At 43.8% G+C, this 20,970-nt stretch overlaps 1 protein-coding gene across 4 annotated transcripts in view; it reads left to right on the forward strand.

Annotated features, from left to right (window-relative positions):
- The first annotated feature begins 2,694 nt into the window (after positions 1-2,694).
- The window catches only part of LRCH1 (leucine rich repeats and calponin homology domain containing 1), a 213,870-nt gene continuing 195,594 nt past the window's right edge, over positions 2,695-20,970 (forward strand). For 2 of the 4 annotated variants that reach the window (XM_017862059.1, XM_017862062.1), the window contains exon 1: positions 2,698-3,329. In XM_017862059.1, the coding sequence (XP_017717548.1) occupies positions 3,008-3,329 (322 nt within the window). In that variant the 5' untranslated portion in view covers positions 2,698-3,007. Of the gene's footprint in view, positions 3,330-20,970 lie in introns of all 4 variants that reach the window. The other 2 variants (XM_017862058.1, XM_017862061.1) reach the window with 2 other exon arrangements.

Genomic DNA, 20,970 nt, shown 5'->3' on the forward strand with positions numbered 1-20,970 from the left:
TTTTTTTTTTTTTTTTCCACCAGAAAAAAAAAATAGTAAAGGCACAGCCTCACAATTATATACAATTCTTGAAATTAAATACATTCAGGTTTATGAAAAACTCAGGACATTGTCCTATTTTTTTCTCCTTTTATCAGGGTCATTTTTTCATCAACTAGTTGATTCACATAGAAAAATCCTGAAACACATATTATTTATCTTCAGAGAAATTCATGTTGATGTTATTAGTCACATCAAATATCTCAGCCCAGACAACATTATTTGTTGAATCTTCTAGGCAGTGGATTTTAAAAAAGGGCCTGATTCCTGCCCTTAATAGAAAAGGGTACTGTTTTCAGAAAAGTAAACAAGGTATTAAACAAAAGAGAGATGTCCATCTTCTTGAAGAAACAGTGAAGAAGCAAGACAGCAAGGGGAAATGGCTTGTCGAGTTTCTTGAATATTTAGAAATAATCAAGATCATTTTCAAGGGTCAGGTACTCTCCCCCATTTTAAGAAAAAACTCCTTCATTCAGGGAAATCATTTGAAACTTTAAAGATGTATCAACAATTACCCCATAAATTTATACAAACAAAAAAGGACATAGCAACAAGTGGCAAACCTGTTAAACACATGGTCTATTGTGCAATACTTAACTGATTACTAATATTAATTGTGCACTCATTATATACAAAGTACTCCTCTCAATTCTGAGGTATGGAGAGAGAGCTGCAAAAAATAGGTCCCTATTTCATGGAATTTACAGTTTAGTAATCCGTAGATGGGTAAACAAACCACAATCACTAGGTCAATCCAACAGAGGCACTGATCATTTGTTAAAAAGCAAATCGTGAGCTCATATTCAATCCATTATTTTCTTTAAAGAAGAATTTGTGGTCTTTTAAAAAAAAATTTATGCTTCCTATGATGCGTCATAGCGACTCTTAGTCTGAAGTAAATTTGCAGTCAGCCAGAAGACGTCCCAAATAATGTCCTGGCTGCCGATCACACAGACTACCACCTGATTTCAGCTGAAGATTCTTTTAATTGGATTTTTTTTCTGTGTTTCTGTTTTTCACTGGAGTTTGTTTTTCTCTGCTCCTCTCCCTCGAGGAAAGTGGAAATTTGGTTACTTTTTTGTGATGAAAGTATACTTTCATTTATTATTATGGTCATTATTGTTATGAATATTGAAGCCTGGCTTTTAAAAGCCTGGAAGGCTGCGGCGAATGGCATGTGAGAGGGGAGGTTTGCGGGAGGATACCAGCAGGTGGCGCGTGTCTCCTCCGAGCAGATTAGAATGCTTTGCTCAGGGCCAAGAATCTCGTAGGAATTAAGGGCGACTATCTGTGCAGTCAATTCAAGTGACACAGATCATGCCATACTTAAGTGGCGAGTCCGTGAAGTCACCAGTTTCAGCCTGTTGCCCAGGCCATCACAATTCTGCATTACCACTTAAAAGACTAGCTCTCCGACTCCAAGGGTTGCATTGCTTTCGTGCTTGACACGCCGCCTCCCCCCGACCCCCATCCCCGACTCATTTTCCTCAAAGCAAGTCGCTCATAGGGGACAATCAAGCCTTAAGAATAGAGACAAAATAAAGGCCCTGGAAAGTTGGACATGAAGCTTTAACTTCAGGAAAGGAATGGTACTTTATTAATCTTCCAGCTGATCTGCTCTTAGGGTGTCAGATGTTCTCTGTCGCCCCTGGTGTGCTAGCATCGGCCTGGGTGCCCCTGGGTGGCTGATGGCAGAATGTGAATTCACTTGCAAGAGGACATGGTCGTTTCCATGCCCCAAAGCGGGAAGAAGAAGGGCACAAGGACACTTCGATGGTTCTTTCAGCTCAGACTCGAGCTGTGACTGATTTGGTGGTTGGGGTCACTGGCTTTCTGGCCTCTCGTGGTACCACCCAATTTCGGGGAGCCAGTTCATCTTTCTCCTATGACAATGTCTTCTGTCCCCCATAAACACTGCCCTCATTTTGAGTTTTTCTTTCCTATATCTGTAGCTTTCTTCTGCCGCTTAGCAAACACTCTGTCCCATTCGTATTCGTCCCTTGGCGCTGGCGTCTGGCCCAAGGGTACACTGTGAAGGAGGGCAACCCTAGATTCTGAGGGCCACTAGCTCGAATCTAGCGCCCCTCTAACTGCAGGGGTGACCTTAGATACATTTCTTAACTTCCTCTGTAGACTGAGGGGAACCATTTTTGCCCTCCTGGGGTCCCTGGATTAATGAGATAACTTACGTAGGCTCCCTAAACCAGCGCCTGGTTCTAAACCAGCGCCTGGTTCATCGTAAGCGCCCAAATGCCAGGGGCATCTGCAGGGATGACCCCATAGTGAAACTACCTCTTGGGGAATCTCTGAGTTAAACAGCCAGAATAACTCGCAGAATTGAGAGAACCCTCTCCTTTCCCAAACCTCGCTGTACTTCAAATCCCATTCATTGCCTCCCGCCGTTTTATCCGTGTTCTCAGATCATCCCCCTACCCCGGCAACCTCCAGTCCCCTAAAGCCTCCTGAGCTGCACAAGGACGCCCAGAGAGAGGTTCGGCGCCTGAGTTGCCCCGGAGCAGACGTCCAGCCCCGCCCTGTACCCCGATTGCGGGGCGGATCGCGGCAGGGCGGCGGAGGCAGGCGGAATAGGCGCGGAGGAAGGCTCGGGCGGGACAGACTGCGTGGGGGAAGGAGGAGGAGAGAGCAGACGGCGGAGGAGGGCAGAGCAGCCGGGAGGAGGGCGCAAGGGCGGGAGGAGACACATGCGCGCTGCCGCTGCCGCCGCCGCCGCCGCCGCCGCCGCAGTCCTTAGCTTCCCGGGGACAGGAAACCTTCAAGACCGAGCTGCCACGGCCGCCTCCCCGCCCGCCCCTCATTCTACGCGCCTGCCCACACCCTCCTCCCCTCCTTCCAGCGCCTTTCGGTGGAGCACTGCAGCACTCAGCCCGAGCTGCCGTTTTCCCCTCGCGGGGAACGCTGTGACCCCCCCGCAGGAGCGGCGGGGCGGGGTGGGGGGGCCCGGGAGAAGATGGCGACGCCGGGAAGCGAACCCCAACCTTTCGTCCCGGCCCTTTCGGTAGCTACTCTGCACCCACTTCATCATCCCCACCACCATCACCACCACCACCACCACCACCACCATCAGCACCACGGAGGAACCGGCGCCCCTGGCGGGGCGGGTGGTGGCGGCGGCGGCAGCGGGGGCTTTAACCTGCCCTTGAACCGGGGTCTGGAGCGCGCGCTTGAGGAGGCGGCCAACTCCGGGGGATTGAACCTGAGCTCCAGGAAATTGAAGGAATTTCCCCGTACCGCAGCCCCCGGGCACGACCTCTCGGACACTGTGCAGGCAGGTGAGTGAGGGCCGAGGGGGTGGGCAGGGGTGTGGGTGCTGTCTGGGTGTCTGTCGTGCGTTCCCTAACGCGGTGGACAGTCGGAGATCTCGTCTTGCTGGGGGAGGGGGGTTCCATCGGCCCGTTGTCTCCCGAAGAAGGGACTCGCGTGGGCGCGGAAGAAGCGGGCCCTGGAGAGGTTATGGGGGCCCTGCCTTGTCCGGCGGTGCAGTGCCAGGAGGGCAGGGGTGCGCCGGGCCTCTGCGCCTACGAGCCAGGGGTCTCCGGCTCTCCACCCTGTGGCTGGCGCGCCGGGGAAGCAGCCGCGGGGCTGAGACTTGCAGGCGCGCCGCGTGCGCGCAGTGTAAGTGGGAGGTTTCAGGCGGCCGCGTCGGCTTCCTGGGCCCCGCTCAGGGCTGGGAACTCAAGCGCGGACAGCGGCGTCGGCGCCTCCAAGCAGTTCAAGCCGTCTTTGAGGCATCGCCCATCCTGGTGGGGAAACCCAGACAAAGGTGGCACGCCCTCGGCCGAGCCAGGGGCATCGGCGCAGTGTCGCGAGCCCCCTCGGCGACATCGCCCAGCTGTCGGGCAACTCGGTGCCTCCTGAGAGGTGCCCAGGCTTCCTCTTCCTGCGCCTGTGCGGGAAAAGAGCCGCCGGGCTTGTAGTGAATCCGAATCGGCTGCCGCTTCGGAAGCGCTCGGCTCTCTTCCTTCCTCGCCTTTCGCTCACCGCCCACACAGTTTGGGTCCTACCACCGAGGGTACCTGGTTCTCAGTTACCCAACCTTTGTGGGGGCCCCGGGAAAGGAAGGCATGGCATATTAAAAGCAAAGTAATTAACGTGAGCCTGTTTTCCTGTGTGAGCCCGGCAAGTTGTAACTCGCGCCAATAAGCAGCATAACTTTTTCAAGTTACGTCATGTGTTACATACTTCTAAAACGTCTGCTTTCTCTTTGGTAGTTGGAGTTCCAGGAGCGGGATCTATAAACAGGAAGGAGGGTGGTGGAATGGGATTGGGGCCTTAGGGTCTATACAGAACTGACTTGATTTCCGACCATCCGGTTCCGCTCCCTGGGGGAGGGTTTGTGTCATAGCAAGCGCCCAACATTTCCCAGGGTAGTGGGTGCTCCGTTTTGGAGCCGCTGCCCAGACCTCTTGGCTGTCATCGCCTCATGGCCCAGGGTCAGACCCCCTGGGTCTTGGATGGGTTGACTCTCAGCACTGGAGCACCCAGTTTAATCTTGTAGTGGGCAAGGGAGCAGGCGGTGGGTTTTTGGAGGCTAGGTTTCCAGTTCTTTTCCCCCCTTTAATTCAGTAAACATTTATCTAGAGCTTTAATGAATATTAAGATAGAATTCTGAGTTCACTGGAGGCAAAGATGGCTCTCCAGGGTCATTAAACTTTGTAATTTGGATTTAGGGATAGTCAGGAATCGGCAAAAAGGAGGGAATTTCCAAAGATGAGCTGTCAACAGCTGGGGAGTCTCTTTCAATAAGACATCTTAGTTACATATTCTCAAGTGTAAGTTATTCCAAGAATTGCCTGAATCATTAACTTAAAAAAATACATTAAATTTTACTTCCCTTCTGCTATAGAGTGTACCGTGAGCTAGCTATGCAGTGGTTAGATTTATCTGCAGAAAATAGAGCTGGCATGACCAATAATAATAGGTTTGTATAGTTCAGTAAGGGGGTTTCATAGTTGTTCTACTTCAGTTATGCTAAGGATTATTTACAAAGGTAGGTGAACTTGATGTGTCTTCTGTGTTGGCATTTCTTTGAGAAGACCAGTGCTTTTAAAAGCAGGGACCACATCTTTTAGCTAAGACCTTGCCATGTGAAGTGGATGCTGAAAAGTGTTCTTGTTCTCCTCTTTGCTTGTTTATGACAAGCTTAAGTTGTGAGTTTTGCAGGTTTTTATTTATGAGCTCACTTGCACATGTTTTGTGCTCAGGAAAATCTAGCTGGTTAAAATTCAGAGGCTTTATGTTAATTCCTCATCCAAAAATACAATATTATTTGGGGGAAGAGGAGTGGAGGGATATAACCTATGTTTGTAGAAACTTAACCCCATCAGAAAAGTATTCATTGTAGCTAGTTATTTTACATGAAATTAGAATACCCAAATTTATTAAATATTTGCTTCTGCAAAACGTCCTTGCCTCAGGTCAAAAGCTAGGTGTAAACCACAGGTATTCTTTGTTCTAAAGATATATTTAATTGAGCACAGTTTCTTATTTGAAAGACCAAAAAGCAAAATAAAGAGTTAAAGTTACCTCCAGTGTACACAGTGTTGACACAGCCAACATGTAAGAGTTCTAGTAGAGTTGAAAGTTTGAGTAGTAACATTTAAAATAAAGATAGTGGTTTCTCCTTGACTTATATTTACTTTAAGAATATCTCTTAATTTAGAAGAATGGCAATGGCTGGGTGCAGTGGCTCAAGCCCTGTAATCCCAGCACTTTGGGAGGCCAAGAAAGGCGATCATGTAGTCAGGAAGAATCGAGAACCAATCCTGGTAACACAGTGAAAACCCTGTCTCTACTTAAAAATACAAAAAAAAATTAGCCAGGCAGGTGGCGGGCGCCTGTAATCCCAGCTAACTTGGGAGCTCAGGGCAGGAGAAATGGCGGTTGAACCCAGGAAAGGCAAGAAGCTTTGCAGTGAGCTGAGAATCCGGCCACTGAACTCGCAGCCTGGGTACAGAGCGCAGAGAACTCTGTCTTCAAAAAAAAAAAAAAAAAAAAAAAAAAAAAAAATTAGAATGGCATATGAAGATCCTTAAAGGCCTAAGAGGCAAATTGTATTTTTTTTTCATACATTTTCTAAGTCAAGGAGTGGTGGAGCAAGCTTTTTCTCACTGTTTTGTTGTATAATACAGGCCATTTGGTTTGCACCTTGTAAAAAGTCAGGCTTCTGGCAGCCACCTGTGCAGAACTGCACTCCTGGGCAATGTAGCCTATCTGAACAGAGTGGATAGGCTACATACATAAACAAAAACGTAGAATAGATGTCTAAGCTGTCACTCAAGTGCATATACTTTATTGATAGGAAAAAAATCCAAGCTCTCATTTTGAGCCTATTAATTTACTTCTATTTGAATCAAAATAAGTTTTGTTGTCAGCGTCTAGTCTTTTAATAGATAAAACGGGGAGAGACTGATCCACGAAATGCAGTGACACAGGTGTCACTGATGGAAAGGGACAAAACAGAATAGCCACTATCAGCACTGGGTGCGCCTCTCTATGCGTTACCTGCGTGATCTTAGTCCCCACTAGGAGCCCAGTCGTACCCTCATTTACACATGGGAAGATTGAGACAGAGAGAAGTGAGGTAGTATGCTGAAGATTATACCTCTACTGAGATGGTCAACCAGTGACTGGAACCCTGATGGCCTCACGTTAATTCATGTTCTTGACCATATTCTCATCAAGCAGAGGGAAGGGGTTGAGAGGTAGAATGTGGGAGGCTTCCTGGAAATTCATTCAACCAGCATTGATTCCACCAGAATGTGTGGAGCCCTACTAAGTGCTGGCCGCTGATCTAGGCACTGGGGACACAACAGTGTGCAAAAGAGAATCCCCAGTATCCCTTCTCGTGGAGTTCATTCTAGTTGGAGAATGGGGAGATACACGAATAAATTGATTTTGCAGGATAAGTAGGATGAGTTATAGGATAGATATAATATCTTTGTTTTATAAATACAGAGATTGCTTTGTATCAACTTGAGGTGGCTTGTAGCAAGAGCATAAATGATGACTAGTAATGCATATAATCTGAAGCATACAGTTGGGCCAAAGAAAAAGAAGTACACAAATTTGCACATGAGTAAAGTAAACTTTTTGGTGCTGATTTATTAAGTAGTGTCATTTTGGATGAAGAAGTTCAAAAGGGTATTTTGTACAATTGAAAGTGAATTGAAAAGAGGAGTAAGAAAAGAAAGTGTCTGCCTCAGGATGATTGCAGGAGGTTCTAGAAAATGAAAAAGAAGCCCTTAGACTTGACATGCAGGACAATTGTTGAAAGTTAGTCTTGTTAAGGAGAGAAGGGAATGTTTCATTGCTAGTATCATTTTGAGTTGGCTCTAAGCAAGAAAGACTTTGGGCCAGGCGCTGTGGCTCACTCCTATAATCCTAGCACTTTGGGAGGCTTAGGTGGAAGGACTACTTGACCCCAGGAGTTTGAGACCAGTCTGGGCAACATAGTGAGACCCCGTCTCTACAAAAAATAAAAAATTAGGCCGGGCATGCTGGCTCACATCTGTAATTCCTGCACTTTGGGAGGCCGAGGTGGGTGGATCACCTGAGGTCAGGAGTTTGAGACCAGCCTGACCAACATGGTAAAACCTCGTCTCTACTGAAAATACAAAAATTAGCCAGGCGTGGTGGCGCATGCCTGTAATCTCAGCTACTCAGGAGGCTGAGGTGGGAGAATCGCTTGAACCCGGGAGGCGGAGGTTGCAGTGAGCTGAGGTCGCACCACTGCATGCCATCCTGGGCGACAGAGGGAGACTCTGTCTCAAAAAATGAATAAATAAATAAGTAAATAAATTAAAAAATTAGCTGGGTGTGGTGGCGCATGCCTGTAGTTCCAGCTATATGGACGGCTGAGGTGGGAAGCCCATAGGTTGAGGCTACAGCGAAAGCTATGATCGCACCACTGCACTCCAGCCTAAGCGACAGAGTGAGACCCTGCCTTAAAAAACAAACAAACAAAAAACAAAGACTATATGGGAAACCAAGAGCTTACTCAGGGAAGAATATTGAAGTGCACCATTAAAAATACCCATTTATGTGTGAGGCAGAGTTCTGTAGGAGATGCAAAGTAGAAGACAATACAGGAATCTGTAAGATGTTAAGTAACAGTTCCAGGAAGCCGCTGAGGCCCAAGGCAGGTCAAGGTGAGGTGCCAGGTAGCACTGATGGATGTTGTGTGTAGAATTCAGAGGAAAAGGTCATTTTCATGAGGATGCTTAGAAAAGACTTTGATAGCAGAGGTGGGATTTGGATCAGGTTTCCTAGGATGGATAGGATTTAGATAGAAGTGCCTATGAATATTCTGTGATTCTTGGAAGGATGGTTCCAAGATGTGGAGTAAGAACCTGACAGTTGGCTGGGTGTGGTGACTCACGCCTGTAATCCCAGCATTTTGGGAGGCTGAGGCGGGTGGATCACTTGAGGCCAGGAGTTCAAGACCAGCCTGGCCAACACGGTGAAACCCTGTGTCTACAAAAAAAAAAAAAAAAAAAAAAAAAAAAAAGCTGGGTGCCTATAATCCCAGTTACTTGGGAGGCTGAGGCATGAGAATTGCTTGAACCTGGGAGGTTGCTGTAAGCTGAAGCCATGCCACTGCACTCCAGCCTGGGCGACAGAATGAGACTCTGTCTCAAACAAACAATCAGATGAACCTGGCAGTCTAAGATTCTGTGAATAAAAGAAACACAGAGAGCATTTAAGCCTGTCTTTCTGGTCATATTCTTCTACCCAACTCCTACCTTATAATGGAGTTAAGACTACAAGGTTCTTATGACCTTTTCATTGAGGACTCTGGAAATGGCTGAAGCCTAGGATTTGTCAGCCTGTGGGAATAACACCCTGGCTCTGTGTGAGCTGGCTCTCTCAATTGTCTGTACAGATTCAAAGGATCTTCTCTGAGATTTGTGGGTGGGTTTATCTCTTGAAGGCTGACTTCCACACCCTATTCCCATCCTAGAGCCTTGGGATGTTAGCACTCTTTAGTCGTTGGAATTTACAGAAGACCTGATAATGAAATCTAATCATTTTCAACAACTTAACTTTATTTCATAATTTTGGCCATCAATATGTTTCATTATAAATATAATACAATTTTTGAAATCACATGTGTTTCCTTAAAATGTATAGTTACATACATTTTATTGTTATATCTAGTTTTAATTATCATTCTGCTATTGAATTCAATTTGGTAGTTTTAACATACCTGTCTCTTTTGTGGTAGTTACTATCAGATAAATGCCTTTATTATATGTATTCTAAATATTCTTCCATTCATAAACTATGATTCATAACCTTTTCTGCCCTATTACTATCATTTTTTCTTCCCGGTTAAGGTATAGATACATTCCAACATCAAATAAAAGCTTTTAGAACTTCTCAGACAATACCTGTAGTGGTTCTGAATCATGTAGGTGGGCTCTCCCACATGTCTGTGGTATATGCCAAAAACAAGTCTCTGCAAACCTACATGCTATTCTCATTGCTTGCATTACAGGCTGCTTTCTTGAAAAGGCAAGGACATACTAATCGTGCTTCTAGAATAATAGCATACAATTATAGGCCAGGGAACCTCTGGGAATTTTTGGTCTGTGCCAGTTTATAAAGGAACAGCCCAAGGTTTGACCTTCGTCACTGAAATGACTCTCCTGGAGAGTTTGTCAGTCACTGAAACATCTGATTTGATTTTTGGTGGGTGTTTGATATTAGGCCACAAGTTAGCACACCCTGTCATTTAAAAATTTTTATTTAAATTATTGACTAAGACTTGTGTGTGTTTGTGTTACTGTAATGAACTGAAATTTCCTATGGCATGGCATAATAATTCTTTGGAATAAACATTTAAAGGGTAGACGCCTTTTGAAATCCATGCTGACGTCGATCAATTCAGAAGTCAAATTCCTTTTGCCCATGCTGTCCATCTGGTATATGTACATAGGCTTTTTCTATTATATTATTGAACTTCATCATTGCTTGTTTAAACATAAGCTATTTCCCTCTTTTGTGTATACATTTCTGTTGCTCCATATTTATCTATCTTTCTATCTCTGTCTATCCATCTATCTATCTATCTATCTATCTATCTATCTATCTATCTATCTATCTATATATCTATATATGTCTATCTGTCTATATATATCTATCTAAGGACTTTTTATATTTCAACTGGATAGCATTTACTTACTCTTAACATCTGCCCGTAATTTCCCTTCAGGTGTGGTATTGCATGTGCTTTTTCAAAGCCTTGGTAATGTAAATAGCAGAAATGCTATTATTAACTCCATATAAGGTGGTTATAGGTTTGTCAGTCAGGCCATGGGTAACTAGAATTTTTGTCTAAGCCTCAGAAAACCCTGTTTGTGAGGCTACTTTTCAGAATTTCTTGGGCTTTTTGGAAAACTTCTGTCTTGGATATTGGCCTGAGCTTAGATATGGCAATTCCACCAGTTTATGAACCATTTCAGTGATTGTGTGAGTTGTTAGAATTAAGATAATTTGGTGTTAATTGCAGTGATTATTTCAACTTATAAGATTATAATCTATTATAAACACATCAAGGATGTAAGGCACAAAACCCAACTATTTTTCCATAGTGAATAATCTTTTTTAATGCCCAACTCGTAGGAAGCCTCGCTTTTGTTATTGCTACTAGTCTTTTGTTGCATGAAAGTTTTTTTTGCATCAGAATTTTGTCATGATTTTTCAGATAGTAAGAAAAGAAAAAAAGTAAAGAAAGTTCAGGATTCCAAGTAAGACTTAATTTAGGAAAACCAGGCGTTCTAACATAGACTCAAACATGAAATATGCCTGTGTTATTCTTCGTCCTAATTTAAGGGTTTAGTGAGACTGCTTCCATATTCTGCAGCAAGAAATAGTACATTTGGAAACCATCTCCTCCCATAAAGTAATTCAAAAATAAAGTGAGATTGTTTACATGAATAGAAAGTTGACGAACTGTGTGAATGTGGCTTCCCTTGCTTATTCCAGCCATGCAATAGAAGGGAAATGCTTTTATAGTCAGGTTTCTGTTCATTGTTTTTCCTGACCGTATCCTCCTTCGGTGGCCATAAAGGAGGATATAGCTGCGGGAAAAAAAGAACAATATGTTTGATTTGCATAACAGAAATACTTCCTATTTTCCTTGGGAAGAAATGATTGCTTCTGTGTTAGTATGATGCTGGTACCAAGGCAGCTCAACTGACTGCACCTAAAATTCTTACGGAACATTTTGAAGTCATCAGGGGGCAGGTTATTTGATTTTGGGATCTTCCTGGATGTTTACTTTTCTTCCCTCTGCTGTTTGCTTTTTTCCCTCAGTCCCTCTGCTGGGGGTGGGAACCTAACACAGGTGTGGGATGAAACCGGGCAGGAGCCCTCCAGCTCAGTGTCTTGAATTTCCTCTCTACTCTTCTTGCCAAATGGGCAGAAAGCGGCCCGCATCTTAGTGTTTCTAATCTTCTGGCTTCCCATTTGGACTTGCTTTTGACAGCTGACCCCTGCAGTGTGGTATGTATAGCTTTGGCACACGATGTGTTCCTCTGTTATTCTTCCCTATTTTTGATGTTTATGCCATACAGCATGAGGAGTAGCATCAATATTTCTGATCTGGTTCAGTCAGCTTAGCTCTGATTTAACTCACTTGATCTCTGCAGGCAATGATGGCAATTCAAAGACAGCACCATCAACACATTGCCTGGCTTGCTCTTCCTCTAGATTGCCTTCATTTTGCTTTTCTGAGTTATTTACCTCATGTCCCTTCTCCTCCCCATTCTGTAGGATTCTGCTGACCCCACTCTCATTTCATCTGGGCCCCAAGCCTGCTCGAAACAAACAGGCTCCCTATCAGCCCATTCTTGCAGATCTCAGCACTGAATCATACAGGACCTGAAGCCATCTTTGCGTTCTTTCCTTATGGCAGTTTTTGTTTTATTGCCTTCCTCTGATGCTTTCCCTATGTTTAACCTTTTTACTCCTTCACTGGCCTGTGAGATTTAGCTAGACAGGACTTTTCCTGATTTTGTGTGCCTTCCATGCCTAGTACAGAAAATGCTAGAAAAACATTGATGGACTGCTCCCTTTCCTCTTTCCTACACTTGGTCTCTGCATTTTTCATCCGTCATCCTGGATCTACCCTGAAGCTATCCGCTACTTGTACGTAGTTGACTGATCTGCTCAGATTTTCCTGTGAGACCTGATTTTTCTCACACAGCATCTTTTTACTTCTCAGCGTCATCCACTGTATTAGCCTGCTAGGGGGCGCCGTGACAAAATTCCTCGGACTGGGTGGCTTAGACACAGAAATTAATTTTCCCATAGTTCTGGAGGCTGGAAGTCCAAGATCAAGGTGCTGGCAGGTTTGATTCCCCTGAGGCCTCTCTTTGGCTTACAGGTGGAGGTTGTCTTCCTGGGTCTTCACAGGCCATTCCTTTTTATGCACAAATCCTTGTTGTCCCTTCGTGAGCCCAAATTTCCTCTTCTTATAGGGACATCAGCCAGATTGGATTGGGACCCTCCCATAGGACCTCACGTGATCTTTATTACTTCTTTAAAGACTTTGTCTCTAAATACAGTCACATTCTGAGGTGCTAAGGGTTTAGTGCTTCCATTACTTTTGGGGGTCATAATTCAGCCCATAACACCCACCGACTCACCCCTGCTGTAGGTGGTAGCTGCAGTTCCTCCCCCAGCCTGTGTAAACTGATCTTGGACTTGTGTGAGGCTGCCCTCAATGCTGCTCTTGCAGGAGGCTCAGGACAGGTCTGTTTGTTGGAATCTGGCCTGTCCTTGGAATCTAGCCCTGCACTTGCTAGCTATGCCTGCGCCCATGGTGAGAGTCCCGGTAATGCTCCTGGGCCCTCGAATGTGCTGTAAAACCGGGAAAGAGCCACATGTACACTTACAAATGGATGACACCGGCTCGTCTGGACCCCTCCTCCATCTCTCATAGATTTGGAATCTTTTTGGTGGTTGGTGGGTCCCTAGAGTCACACTTTTTCTTAGCTAAGGTGGGGTCACTTCTCACCAACATTTGCAAGTGTTTGATAAGCAATGTTACATCTAAAATCCAATGAGTTATATAGTGAATTCTGAGGGAGATGGGCAGGTGTTTTATAATATCAAATATCGCTTGAAATTAGCAAATGAAAAATTAACATCTTTTGAGCACTTATCCTGTAAGAAGCATAGCCAAAAATATAAAGGCATAGTTCCACCTAGTTTGAATTGGATGATGATTCAATAAATTATGTATCTGAAAGTCCCTTACCCTTATAGTACTCTGGTTAACAAATATTATTTCACTAAAGCCTTTCAGCCCTTAGCTAAATGGACTTTCTTCCTTTTTCTTTTTTTTAAGTACAGCTGAGTGATTAAAAATGGGGTTTCTTGAGCTTCAAAGACCTGGGTTCAAATCTTGGCCTTGTCGCTTATAAACTGTGTCACTTTGGCCAGATGACTTAAACCCTATGCATCGGTTTCCTCACCTGTCAAATGAGGATAATAATAGCATGTACCTAGTAGAGTTTTATGAGGACATTGGTTATAATAACAACAGTTAACATTAGCAAACAGTTATTCTATGTCAGGTGTCGCTCCAAGTGCTTTATATGAAAATGTGTGTATGAAATGTATGTAATAGATGTTTCACCTCATTTAATGCTTGCTACGTGGTCTGTTTTAACCAGAGAAGGGGCTCAATGATTCCAAGCAATGCCTTTCTATTGCAACCTGAAGAGGGAGATTAGAAATGTAGAAACCATCCATTCATCTCTCTCCCTTGACCCCAAGGCCCAGAGAGTATAATCATTTGGCCAAGGGTACACAGAGCCAGGGCAGAGTCTCCCAGCCTCACATCAAGGGGTTGTTTTTGTGGAGCCAGGAGGTGACACTGGGATGAAGGGAAAGCCTTCCCTCATCCATAGGGTTCTCAGGTCAAACCTACCCAAACCAGCCAGGTTGTGGGCCTCCCAAAGAACAAATGCTTTGAAACTTTTAATAACAGATGGTCCAAAGCTGGGGAGAATAAGATCAAGTTAAAGCTAGTTACAAATGAGACGTGTTAGTGTAGGATTTGACTGTAGTTTGGGGGACATGCATGGGCCTCTTGTCAACTGGACTCCACATACTAAACGAGTGTGCTGAGCAGCCCCTGACTCACAAATGGGGGGCCGTCAGCCTCTCCTAGCAAGGCTTTGTTTCACAACTTGGCATGCATTTTCCTATAAAAACAAGGTAGTAACCTGTGATTTGGTTCTCCCGCCAACCCACGAAGGCCTGTTTAACCCTGGCAGACATGGGCCTTCCTATTAATGGTGGTTTCTTATTGTCTCTTTGGAAAACGGCAACCCCAGTTCCAACGTGAAATCCCGAATCTGGAGAGCTTGGCATCAGGCTGTGACTAAGGCCTCTGCCTCTTGAAAATAATTCTCTCCCCTCTGGCCATTCTGGCCAGGGGTCGGAGGTTCCCCACACCGCTCCCAGACCCCTTGGTCAGGGAGGGCAGCGGCTGGGAAACAAGGATTGGTGTAAGTCAGGGATCCACTTGGACCTCAGGAAGGCCACCGGGCCAGGGAGGAGTGGGCCTGGGAGCCACTCATCTGAGGGAGGTGTGCAGGGATTTAGACACTTCTCTATTTAATTTTTATATTTCTTCTATATTATCTCCCCAACTTACTAATTTTGGAATTGGAGGCAAGTTAGTGGACTTTTCTGAACATCAGATTTGTAATTTGTTAGAAGTGAAAATGCTCTTTATCCCGTGAGTGGTTGTCTTGATTCGCGGGTTAATGTATAGTACGGGAGCAGGGCTCAGGGCTGGCGAAGAGTGAGTGACTGCTAGAAAACCTGTCACTTTCTGTCCGGAATTTCCATGGGGGCTGTGTGACATAGTCTTCTTCAGTCAAGTAAATAATTGGAAGCTGTCAGCCTATCATTAACATAGAGGCTAAAGCACAAACTGTGGCTGGGTCCTTGTCCCTGCTGTGCCAGGACATGGCTACTACTTTGCTTCCCTGAGTCTTGGTTTCCTCGTCATAAAATGGGGATAATAATTATAGAATTATTGTGAGGAACAAATGAATACATATATCAAGTGCTTAGATCAGTGCCTGGCACTGATTTTGCCATTATGATTATTCTATATCTTTAGAAAAGAGATTCAATGTTATAAGGCACAGAAAGACTAAATTCCTAGAAATACTGTGACATTAATAAAATAACTTCAATATCCAGCAAGCTTGGGTGTACATGCTTTCAGTGTGTGTGCATGTTATTGATATCCTTTTGGCAGTTGTGAGAGGATGGTAGCGTGGGTGGTATTCATTATTCCGTATTGCATGGGGGGAAACTGAGGCTGGATGGTGAAATGACTCTCTTTGGGTTATGCTGCTAGTTAGCAGCTGAGACAAGACCACATCTGGGTTTTCATGCTGTTTTTATTCCTCAATTCAATGGCGTTCTTAGGTTTGATTTAATTGCTACTGGGGCCAGGTGCAGTGACTCAGGCCTGTAATCCTAGCAGTTTGGGAGGCCAAGGTGGGTAAATCACTTGAGGTCAGGAGTTCGAGACCAGCCTGGTCAACATGTTGAAATGCTGTCTCTACTAAAAATACAAAAATTAGCCAGGCGTGGTGGCGGGTGCCTGTAATCCCAGCTACTCGGGAGGCTGAGGCAGGAGAATCGCTTGAACCCAGAGGCGGAGGTTGCAGTGAGCTGAGATCATGCCATTGCACTCCAGCATGGGTGACAGTATGAGGGTCTGTCTCCAAAATAATAATATTAATATTAATAATAATAGTAACTTCTACTGGGCCAGAGGAGCCTTGAGGGGACTGAGCCTGGCAGAGAAGAGTGCGTTCGGGATTCTCACAGTAGAGAATGGGGAACCTGCTCCTGTGCCACATTATGTATTCGGGTGAAGGGTGCTGGGGCCAGCTCTTGTTTTGGCCTCCAGATTGGAGGGGTGAGGAAGTGGTGGCTGGGGCCTCAGAGGAGGGTCTGGGGTGCCTGTCTTCAGCCTCTACGGAAGTCTTGTCATGGATTTAGAAACTCTTCCAAGTTAAAAAACAAGCAAACAAACAAACAAAAAACCATTGACAGTCTCTTCACGTTCTTGGCAAAAAACACTTTGTGAATAATTTTATGTTCTTGACATGCTCTGAAGATGAATAGCAAACACTTCTACCAGAAGTGAGGAAGTGGCTACCGGGAGGCTGAGCTTTAGAAATAAATATCTAGTAGATTCAATTGTTATCTTTTTGCCCCTCACTCTTTTACTGGCATCCAGCATTTATTTTGAACTTCAGTCAGAAGGTATTTCACTAAGAACCTTGTGATAGCTTCAACATCTCCCTGAGGATACTGATATGGTAACTCGGAAGGGGGAATAATGTTTGTCAGGGCAGACTCATGTCTGGGTCCAGGGTCTTTCGGAATGTTCCTCGTTCAGTTCTCAGAACACCCTTGTGAGGCTGGGAGGATCATTGTTACTGAGAAGGAGACTTACCATAAGTTAGGCAGAGTATATTTGTAAGCCAGTAAAGACGGAGCCGAAATTGGAACCCGAACAGTTGTTGAAGAAGTGCAGGATCCTCCTCTATTTTAGTGTCACTGAATAGTTACAGCTGGAGAAGAGACCAGAGAAGGAGATTTTGCAGATGAGAATCAAGCCTACGGCATTTCTACAGATGGTCCTTGGGGTGACACAGAGATTTTGGAGTTCATCCCCGAGTAGGATCCAGATTCCTGACTAATGTGATTTCTCCCACTGATCCGAAAGTGAGCTCAGAGATCCCAAGTATATGCATGGGGAGTTTCAGCCCTAATCCTCACTTGTTTGTGATGACCAGCTATCAGCTCCATTTCTAAGAATTGTGTTTTAAAGCAAGTCACAATTCCTAGTTTTAAAAATTCTTCAAGGTGTCTGTTATTAAAAAATGTGGATGCACATTTGGGTTTTCAGCTTTGGTATAAACTTTTCTTGTTAGACTTTGTAACGCATGACCTAATTGAACAGTTTACTGATATTTTCTGTAAACAGTTTACTGAAATTTACTTTCCCTCCAATGAGAAATGAATGAATTTCATCGAGTGCAAAACCAAGTTTACTTTCTAGAACATTACCTATAGAATACAAATGTTTACATTCCAAAGACTGTTTTATTATGTAATAAGAATCGTCAGTTTGACATATGAAAATATGTTTTATTTTGTAATGAAGATCTTTCTATACATTAATTACATCTACAATTTTATAGATTAAATAGGACAGTGCAAGATTATGACTAAAAAATATTTTTTTGAGTGTGTGCAAATCAAATCCAACTTAAAGGAATCTGTGCAATTGAGGGCAAATAGATCTCTCTTTGTGCAGTTCCCTTGGAGGGGACGATGATAATCTCTGCATGCAATTTTTAGGCAATTTTGTGTGTGTGTGTGTTTTTTTTTTTTTCCTGGTGTTTTAGAAAGCCTAGATAAGTCCAAGTTAATTTTAGTTGTAGCAGTCATTCCATTGGTTATAGGCTTGTAATTAACTCTTAGCTGTGGTTTCAGATATTTACAATGAAGGCTTTCTTGTATCTATACAGTACTGTAAAAGGTGCTATGCTGTAACTTTGTAAGTACAAATGTGCCTAAATCTGATAGATTTTAAACAATTCACTCGGCAGCTGTGAAGGCTTGCTTTTGCCTCATCCTCCCCTGCACAGGCTAAGTCCTTGGAATCAGTATGTTAATGAAGACTTGGTATCTCAGCATGAAATTTGCACCATGGGAGTTCTGAGATAATGTGTCCTGATAGAGCGCCTAATGCCCGCCTCTTAGGAGGCCGAGTGACAAAGACAGTATAACTCAGCTAAGTGCTTTCATCATCAGGCAGCCTTGGTCTTTCTCAAGTGGTTCCATAGTTTCCATGTGTATGCTTTCTTGTGTTTCTGTGTCTCAGACCCCTTCTCTCCTTGGGCAGTCTGTCTGTTATCTTTTAATACTGCATGGTAGATTGGATTGGATGAGCCCCATCACCTTTGGATAAAAAAAGGCTTTTGGACATAAGTCTGTGCAACACTCTTTTCTTTAGAGAACATAATAGATCACTGGGAACATCATAAGAGGTGCTCTCAGAGGGTGCTTATAAATGGCACCATCCTAAATCCAGGTTTACCAGGGACAGTCTGAGTTTATAACTCTCATCCTGTGCTACTTAATAGCACCCTCTTTTAGCACAGCATGATTTAGATAAGTTATATGGTCACCCCATGCACATGGGATGTGGTGGATGACACCTTTTAAGAATAAAGCGAAATGGAGACAAGTGAAGTGACTTACCTACCCATGTCTAGTTGTGTCAGATTGAATCCAGAATTGGTCCAGCTTATCCTGGTCATTTCACCAGCTACCCATACTGCCGTCCTTTGAAGGAATTACAATGCTTGGCTGGTTTCTCTTTTTAACTTTAATGCCAAGAAACCCTCTCAGTAAAGTCTTTGGCATTTCTTTTTCATTTTAGCTGGTAAAATACAGCATCAATTTAAAAATTATGAAATACTGCATACATAGAAAGGAGTCCATACCCTATGTAGACGTGATTTAAATAATGATGATAAAACAGGCATAGTGACAGAAGCATATAGAAAGGTGATCGCCTGGGAAGAGGTGCAGAGAGGATGGAAACATTCTATGTCTTAGAACGGTGAGAACATAGATGTATGCATTTGTCAGAACTCAGTGAACTCTGCACTTAGGGTGCATTTTACTGTATGTAAATCATACCTTGATACAGTAGACTAAAAATTTACCTGTGTACCCACTATCCAACTTAAACAGAAGAACATTTCCAATACCTTTTTAGCTTTCTGCCTGGTGCCAATTCCTGACTGACAAGCTGTTTTAAAACACAGAATAACTGAGGCTTTATTGCTAAATCAATGCCTCCTATTAGAACACTGATATTTCTATTTTAGTGGGCGTTCTTTAATCTTTATTTTCCTTATTTCGAAACATCTTGTTAACCCTCTTTACATAGTCTTGCTCATAAACTATTCTAATTCTGTATTTAACAAATGGCATTTTATTTTAGTGATAGAAAAAACTGTTGCTGAACCAAGTTTTCTGGGATCACTGGGATGAAGTTGGCTAATGGAGTCCAAAGTTGAAAGCATTTGTTGTGCACCTACTGGATGTCAGACACTTTGCAGACACAATCTTATTTTTCCTCTGAGCCTAATAATAGGTATCATTTCCCTTAAATTTCCTTATGTGCAGAATTGAGGCCTATAGATGTTAAGAAGCTTGCCTAAGATCCTCATGCAAAAGTAACTAGGAGAATTAGGAGTCAGGGTTTGAGCCTCAGTGATCTAAGTACATTGTTAATGTAGAGAACTGCCCTTTGCTGGGGAAAGTGAAGTACTTGGCTGGCTCCCCTGGTTGTATCCTGTGGCACCGGGACCATGTGCGTATCACTTCCAAATTTCCTAAATCACCGTGATCCTGCATACTCCCTGCCCAGACCCCTCCTGTGGCTCTCTCCTGCCTGCCCACGGAGGCTCAGCTGCCTAGCAGCAGATCCACAGGGCCTCTGGTATCTGGCGCCACCCTGCTTATCCTGCCGGGTTTTCCTCTCTCTCCCCTCAAGGGCCTGTGTGGCTCCAGCTGCCTTTTCCATTAGTGTTCCCATATGTTCCAGGTTAAGACCTCCGCTTTGCCTTCGATTGTACCTTTTCTGCCTTCATGGCACTTGCCAAATAAAATAAACAAAACAAAACAACAACAGACCCCAGCTTTCCAGTCCCTGTCAAGCAGTCATCTCAAAATTTTAATTCCTGCCTCTTCTAGGATGCCCCAAATGCCAGCCTCCCTCGCTGCAACTCTCCTCGTCTTTTTATCTAAAACAGAGTTTGTAATGATTGAGTTGGTCCTTAATTGTTCTTTAATTTCATGTCTTTTTTCTCTAGTAAGAATGATAATAGCTTCATTTATTGAGTCAGATATTGTGTTCTCCACTTTATGTGGCTTCCCTCAGCTAATTCCCAGAGCAATCTTAGGAGGTAAGTACACATTTTCTTCCCACCTGACAGATTGGAAAATCGAGGCTCAGAGAGAAAGGCCTGAGATCACATGGCTACTAAGCGGCAAGACTGGGATTCGGTTTGACTTGAGTTTGACTGCTCTTTGCTGACTCCTTGCAAGTGCCTTGAGGAGAGTAGAAAAGAAAGGAAACTGACATTCACTGTGCCTTTGCTATGGCTTGGCACTGAGATGGTTTAGCTTATTATCTCACAGGGTTCTTATCATGTACTAAGAATCAGATCTCCAAAAAACTGAGAATTAGATCTCTAAAAAATGGAGGCTCTGTTTACATAATTTGTTCAAGGTCACAGTGCTGATTAGTGGAGAGATAAAAATTAAACCAGGTCTTTCTGCCCCTAGAGATGCTCCACTATGTGCATGAAGAACACTTTCTTTATTTCTTTTTCTTATTCTCTGCAGGGCCTAGCATAGAGGTGGATATTAGTGAAACTTTTCAATTAGTTATAGGTTGATTAAAAAACAACAAAAAAGTTCCTTTTATTCTGTTAGAAGCATGAACATATCACACATATTCCAGTAGGGAAGAGGAGAACCATAAATAAAGAATGTTGGATTTTTAGAGAGACAATGTAAAAGCAAAGGTGAGATGAGACAGATACATGAACAGAATGGCAGTCACAGAATTTCTTATCTTTTGAGAGATTTACTTGAGGGATTATACCTTTACTGTAGTAGAGGAGTGTCTAAAATTAAAAGACAGGAGAAGATGACTTAGTATTCCCATTCACATTTTCAAATTGCTGTGTGGTTAGCTGTCTCCAGTCAGGTAGCTTCACTGCTCCTTTCTTTAACTGCCTTTCTCAGGCATAGAAGTAAAAAGAAGTAAAAGGT

The sequence above is a fragment of the Rhinopithecus bieti genome, unplaced genomic scaffold (assembly GCF_001698545.2).
Source record: "Rhinopithecus bieti isolate Rb0 unplaced genomic scaffold, ASM169854v2 scaffold_61533, whole genome shotgun sequence".
Taxonomy (NCBI): domain Eukaryota; kingdom Metazoa; phylum Chordata; class Mammalia; order Primates; family Cercopithecidae; genus Rhinopithecus; species Rhinopithecus bieti.